This window comes from Belonocnema kinseyi, chromosome 1 (assembly GCF_010883055.1).
Source record: "Belonocnema kinseyi isolate 2016_QV_RU_SX_M_011 chromosome 1, B_treatae_v1, whole genome shotgun sequence".
NCBI classification, from domain to species: Eukaryota; Metazoa; Arthropoda; class Insecta; order Hymenoptera; family Cynipidae; genus Belonocnema; species Belonocnema kinseyi.
In genome coordinates, this window is record NC_046657.1 from 114,378,843 (window position 1) to 114,385,822 (window position 6,980).

A 6,980-nucleotide genomic window follows, 5' to 3' on the forward strand; every position below is an offset into this window, starting at 1 on the left:
CCCCCCCCCCGAAATCATTTCACCTATTTTCCCAATTCCGCTGATCTCCCTTCATTTCCCCTCACTTCTCCGAGTTTCACTCTCGCAATTTCCTTTCACTTCCCCCTACAGTCGACCGTTTTTATAAGGCCTTCTACCCTAGACTGCGAAACTCTAAAAATTAGAGCAATATTAACAGAAAATATTATGGCTGAAAGTTAGTATATTAACAAATATAAAAAATTGTCTGCGCATGCTTCACTTTTTTTTGAGCTCCGTATAACGGATGTCAGCCACAACGGCCTCTCAGTTAAATGTAATATTCCAAATCGGTATTCTCGGCTAATTTCAAATGAGGTGGTAAGTACTTAAAATAAAGAAATAAGCGCTTTTATAAAATATTTATATCATAAAATTTCAAATAAAACTTTAAAAAAATGAATTCAGTCCCTGGTCACAGAAAATTTGATTAACACTAACGTATTCAAATGTTACATTAATCAGTTCCGCTTTTGATGAGCATGTCAACAAAATTACAAACGCATAATTAATATTTGGCGCATTCGATTAAAAATGACAGCTGATACGATTCTGATACAAATTAAACTATAGAATTAAGCAGAGATTAAATATGTAATCACTAACCATTTTGTAAATATGCTTATCTCCTAGATTACATCCTCCAATATACTTAAACTGTAATCTGTTAGCATATTGATACATATTCAAATAGAAATATCACAGAGCCGATATAACAAATGTAAATAATACTGTTCTAGATCCTCGTCCTAGATCCTTACGAATGAATGAGTAATAGTGACTTTAGAAACCATGCATAAACTATTAAAGATGTTGTTTTTCCTTGCCTTCGTTTGGATTGCTATTACAGGTAAGGTTTTTAAATAAAAATATTTTCTAATAAATTCCTCTGCTTCATTGTTTTATCTTTTATTTCGATACATTTTGATGGGTTCACATCTGAAAAAAGTGAAAAATCAATTTTGAAATCGATTAATAGCTTCTGTTCTTTTTTTTATTTATTTATTTTTTATTTGCATTGGACTCAATAAAAAAAAACATGTTTTTCGCACATTTAAATAAAAATTGAGTAAAAAGTTGAGTTTCAACTGCTGAGTTTTTATTATTGATCACTAAAAAAAACTGTACACATGGAAAATTCGCCATAGTGTTTGGACCAATACATTTTTTTGTAATTTTCAGTAAAAAATAAGAAAAGAAGATATTAACCGATTTCAGAATTTTTTTCTCACTACTTTCGGATCCCAACACATACATATTGTTCACTCAGCCCTATTTGCCAATTAGTATATTAATACAGTTCTTGCCCAACTTATTACGAAACGTTGATTTTTTCGTGACCTTCATTGACAATTTGTAATATGCAGTGAAATATCTTATCATTACTTTAAAGCTGATGATGACAAGTTATCTCTTCAAATTTGGTATAACTGTGTTCAATGTGCTATGAATTTAATGGCAATCTGACCTTATTTACTTGTAACAGTTTTAGCATACAAATGTCGATTTCGAATCCTCCAGTTATTTCATTCCGCTAGGTCTTCTTTTGAATTCCAGTTATTTCCACTAACTTCTCTTGAATAGCAGTTGAATTTCCACGGAATTTTCTCTCACCGTCAGCCCTAAAATCGGCGCTATAGAAGAGTTTCTCTGTACTATATTGAATGCCAGTCAAGTTTATAGTATTCCATTGAATTCCGTTTAATTTCACTGTATTCCAGATAAATATCTTAATTTGGAATGGAAGTTTCTAATGTGTCCCCTAAGCCTAAGGGTTTAAATTTTTCTTGCACTTTCTTTCCTATTCCTTCACATCCCCGCACACACTTACTTCGTGGTGAAAAGGGGACCTACAGTTTAAGATGGGTTCCTAACCACCTAGAGAAACAGCTTTAGGTACTTAGAGAAAACTTTTTCTCTAGAGGTAACGTTCCCGGGACTCTCCGGAGATGAATAACTCCCTTGCTAGGCTAGTGTTCACGGCATGGGCCGCCGAGGCTCTTCCAGAGTGCGAGGCGGGAATCAAACCCGCAAGCCGACGGCGAGGGTCCAAAGCCTACGCATATGCGTGGAAAAGGGGCACGCCCTTAATTCTGTATTTAAAACGCGTTTTGAAATTATTCCCAGTTTACCGGTTATATTAAGCACTACTGAATTTAATTGAATTCACCTTAAATTCTCTTTAATATTCTTCAATTCTATTGAATTTCTTAGGATCCACTTGGAATATAAATACATCATAAAATGGCTGGTTTAAGCCCTTTTGAACAGCGTTAAGTTCAAGTATAAATTCAAATAAATATTTTATTTGAGCTTTCATTTTAATAAGTTATATTCAGTTACATTCAGGTGTCCATCAACATATAAATTGGATAATTGTACGATAAATGTTTTTATGATTGTTACGCACTTCGATTAACTAAACTCTCATTTTTCAGCTGCCGATGAATGTATTCCGCGTGACTTTGGAAAAGGCAGCATCGTCTGCGTTTGCAACTCTACCTATTGCGATTCTACACCTGAAACTAGTTCAGAACCTGGAACCTTTCTTTGGTATGTTTCATCAAACGCTGGACAGAGGATGGAGTTAACAACAGGAAAAATAGGTCACACTGAAGAAGGATCTACAATATTGACTTTAAATCCCGAAAAACGATACCAGGCGATACAAGGTTTCGGTGGAGCCTTCACAGACTCTGCAGCAATTAACATTAAAAGTCTCAGTGATGCTACTCAACAAAAATTACTAGAGTAAGAATCCAAAGGTTAACTTTCTCATTTTATTATTAATACTTTGTAACTTATTTATTATGACATTGGTTTTCCTTAGAACTTATTTCACGAGAGAAGGCAGCAGATACAATTTAGGTCGTATTCCAATTGGAGGAACCGACTTCTCCACAAGGTTCTACACCTATGACGATATTGAGAATGATATTCTCTTAAAAAAATTCAGCCTCGCACCAGAAGATACAGATTACAAGATTCCCCTGATCCAGAGCGCTCTTCAAATGAACCCGGATCTGAGGTTCTTTTCAGCCGCTTGGACCGCACCAATGTGGATGAAAACCAACAACAATAGTTTCGGGTTCGGTAGGTTTATATGAATTTAAGATCATGTTAGAAAATTCTATTTTGAAAAATATTAAATCCACTTAGAGAATCATTGAAGATCATTCTGGAAGAGGTTCTACCACGGCGAAAATTTCAAATAGGAATTCAATGCTTTAGAAACCTTGAGTTAAATCTATTGTGAATCCGAGCCCTACATTTTTCCACCTGTCAATCTTTTTCTATTAATAAACCCAATCCCAGTGACTTCGTGGTTCACCCGGAAGGATGTTTCAACCCTTCTCAATCTATCCATACTACTGTAGTACAATCCAACTTAAGACACCAATCTGAATAAATATGGCACCAATTCGAAGCAAACTTTCAATCCCCTTTATTCTGACGTACAATCCAAATGAATCCTAGAATCAGCCTCAACAAGTATTGTAAGACTCGTCTTATTTAGTATCGTATTTCTCCAGGCTTTCTGAAAAAGGAATACTATCAACTTTATGCTGATTATCTACTAAGGTTTTTGGACGAATATAAGAAACAAGGCATCGACATGTGGGCAATCTCCACTGGCAATGAACCTTCCAACGCGTATGTCCCAATTGTAACTATTAACAATATGGGTTGGACGGCGGGAACTGTTGCTACTTGGGTTGCCGAGAATTTGGGTCCATCTTTAGATAATTCTCAACACAACCAGACATTAATCCTTGGTCTCGATGACCAGAGGTTTAATCTTCCATGGTTCATTGATCTAGTCTTCAGAAACAAAGTTGCTGAGAAGTATATCAGTGGTGTCGCCATCCATTGGTATTGGGATTCGCTTATCCCGGCCGTTGTCCTGGATAAGACTCATAATCACTTTCCCAAGAAGTTCTTGTTAATGACTGAAGCTTGTGAAGGTGAGTTAGAAAAGTCTTTTGAAATCAAAGTTCAAGTGATTTCAAATTTAATGTTATCAGACTAAAGTTGATTAGCTGTTGAAGCTAATCTATTTTCAATCTCCACCTAACATTTTCGAAAATTTATTTCTAGGATCTCTTCCCTGGCAGTTGCAAAAAGTCATTTTAGGGAGCTGGGAGAGAGCAGAGAGTACAGCCCTAAAAATGTTTGAGGTATGATTTCTTTATTTTTATCTTCTTTATTAGTTAAAGAGTCATATAAGTCAGAGTAACAAGTGTAAATTATTCATCTCCGTAGAATATGAATCATTGGGTAACTGGATGGGTTGACTGGAACTTAGCTTTGGACAAAGTCGGCGGACCAAATTGGAATGAGAATAACGTAGATGCCCCAATCATTGTTGATCCGGAGACTGATGAGTTTTTTAAACAACCAATGTATTATGCTATCCACCACTTTAGCAGATTTTTGCCTCGAGGATCAGTTCGGCTCGAGCTCGAGGACAGCTCGATAATATTCCGTTCGCTGACTTCTATAGCCTTTGAAACACCGGAGAATAAGACTGTGGTTTTAATATACAATAGGTATGATTAACATCTGAAGCTATGATAGGAAAAACGTTTGAAGATTTTGTTAAATCAACTTTCATTTTAATCATTTTTGTTCTTTTTAATTCTCCTTTGTCCCGTGAAGCGTTATAGTCGTTCTGCATCAATCCAAACTATTCCAGATCATTTCAAAATCTGTATCCAGCCCAATCGGTAGCAAATTTTCAATCCATTTTCAATTCTTACATGAAGGTCATACTCGATACGAATTCACATTTCAATCCTTTTCAATTTTATAATTGAAGCTTCCCTAGCGGACCAAAGGAACCGAATGGAGTCTCTACAAAATACCCGTAAAGACCCCATTGGGTCCCCATTCGGTTCATTTTTTAAAAACTCGAAAAAACAGCAAAACCAACTTTTAAATTGTTGAAATTCGGATACTACGTTAAAATTCCTTATAGAAGGTCACGGAATAATCGCAATAGTTTTTTTGGCAACGGTAAAAAGTTTAAAAAAAAAAAAAGACGTATAACGCCTGTTGACTGCGATGCGCTTGAAGTGTAGCAGTCAACAGGCGTTATACGTCTTATATTTTTTAAAACTTTTTACCGTTTCAAAAAAAAACTAATGCGATTATTCCGTGACCTTCTATAGGGACATTTAACGTAGAATCCGAATTTCAACCATTTAAAAGTTGATTTTGCTGTTTTTTCGAGTTTTTTAAAGAGGAACCGAATGGGAACCCAATGGGGTCTTTACGGGTACTTTGTAGAGGCTCCATTCGGTTCCTTCGGTCCGCCAGGGTTGGTACGGTGGAAATATTTAAATTTAAGGTGAAACTAATCGCAATTTAATGGTCTTTAAAAATGAATGTATTTTTTCTTTTTAGAAGTAGCATATCCAAGAAGGTTGATATAGTCGATCCCAGAAATGGAGTCATCAACTTGGAATTACCAGCGCTCTCTATGAACACGATTTTGTATTGATAATAAATGTAAGGAATTAAGTTAAATTTAATTTTATATCAACAAAATTAAGTAAAAGTTGAATTCTCAAAACGATGCTAACTTTTTAAACTGAATAAATCATAAACTTAAATAAAAAATACAAACTGAAGCAAAGTCTGCTTAGTTTTAATTTTTACATTCTCATCCTAATGAGAAGGTATTGTCCAGTGGGCACAAAGTTTTCGACGTCTTTACGACATCGTTACGACATCTTTACAACAACTTTACGACATCCTATGGCAATGTCGTTAAGGTGTCTTTACAGTATCGTAAATAAGTCGTATGATCTGACGATGACATGGACATAGGATGTCGTAAAGTTGTCGTAAAGATGCCGTAACGATGCCGTAAAGAAGTCGCCAAATTTGGTGCCCATTAGATGGTCTTATGTGAAAAATGACTTTCGAGCATTCCATCAAATGTCGACATTTTGATACCCCCTGAGCCAGAAAAAATAGTTTTTATTTTTTATTTTTTTTTTTTTAGTTAAAGAAAATATTCGATTGGATTCCCCTTTGGCACAGTTTATAAGGATATGAAAAGAAAGGACGAGTTCGTGAGGCAGCTATTTCTGAAATTTTTTTTAAAGTTCGAGCATTTGAAGATTGTTGAGACAACTTTTTTTAATATTTGAAAATTTGTTTCACCGCTATTCATAGTAGACTAAACTGCGAACACTTTGTCCTTATTTCTTTTTTTGATAAAATAAAAATTACCAAAGTTATAGCATTTTCAAAATCCAAAAAACAAAACGAAAATGAACATTCGCAGCAAAAAAAAAGCGTGATATGAGAAAAAGTCCAGAAAAAAGTTGCTTTTTCAAGGCCGTACAAGACTGTTTAAACAACGTTTTGAATTTTGATTTAAAAAAATAGAACCCTCACATTTTTATCGAAAAAAGAACTAATGAAATAGCAATAACTCCATTTTGTGAAAAACATAGCAAGACACGAAAAGAGATGGATTTACAAAAATTGTGCACCTAAAAAAGAATAGCAAATTTTTCAGGAATTACTTTTTTGTAGGATAAGTAGTTTTTGTTTTATTTTTGAAAAACCATATTGAAAATTAAAAAAATTATATTTGAGTACAAGGATACAATCTACGAGAATAAGCGAGACAAAATTTATTAAACCAAAAAAGATTTACAAATTTTGTACAAATATTTTTTTGATAAAAAGCGTAGTTTTTTCAGTCATAAAAAATAAGATTAAAAATATTTTTAAAAATATGTCCGCTGCGCGGGCACATTCTCATTGCGCGCAGCGCCTCGCGCCAAGTTTGAGCGCGCCTTCGGCGCGCGTGTACGCTCTCGCGCTCCGCACTCGTTTTCGTACGTTGAATGCGTACACTTTAAGTAAATTTTTTCAAATATTGTAAATGCTATAACTTAAATCGAAAACTGTGATTTAAATTTCTGAGGAATTACAGTCATAAA

At 34.7% G+C, this 6,980-nt stretch overlaps 1 protein-coding gene across 4 annotated transcripts in view; it reads left to right on the forward strand.

The window, feature by feature from the left end:
* LOC117166938 (lysosomal acid glucosylceramidase-like) overlaps positions 1–6,072 on the forward strand; it is a 40,770-nt gene extending 34,698 nt beyond the window's left edge. For 2 of the 4 annotated variants that reach the window (XM_033351431.1, XM_033351415.1), the window contains exons 2-8: positions 759–868; positions 2,457–2,769; positions 2,849–3,111; positions 3,552–3,983; positions 4,117–4,196; positions 4,282–4,568; positions 5,425–5,630. In XM_033351431.1, coding sequence (XP_033207322.1) covers positions 811–868; positions 2,457–2,769; positions 2,849–3,111; positions 3,552–3,983; positions 4,117–4,196; positions 4,282–4,568; positions 5,425–5,521 — 1,530 coding nt within the window. In that variant the 5' untranslated portion in view covers positions 759–810 and the 3' untranslated portion in view covers positions 5,522–5,630. Of the gene's footprint in view, positions 1–189; positions 340–758; positions 869–2,456; positions 2,770–2,848; positions 3,112–3,551; positions 3,984–4,116; positions 4,197–4,281; positions 4,569–5,424; positions 5,631–6,028 lie in introns of those variants that run through there. The other 2 variants (XM_033351441.1, XM_033351423.1) reach the window with 2 other exon arrangements.
* Positions 6,073–6,980: the final 908 nt, after the last annotated feature.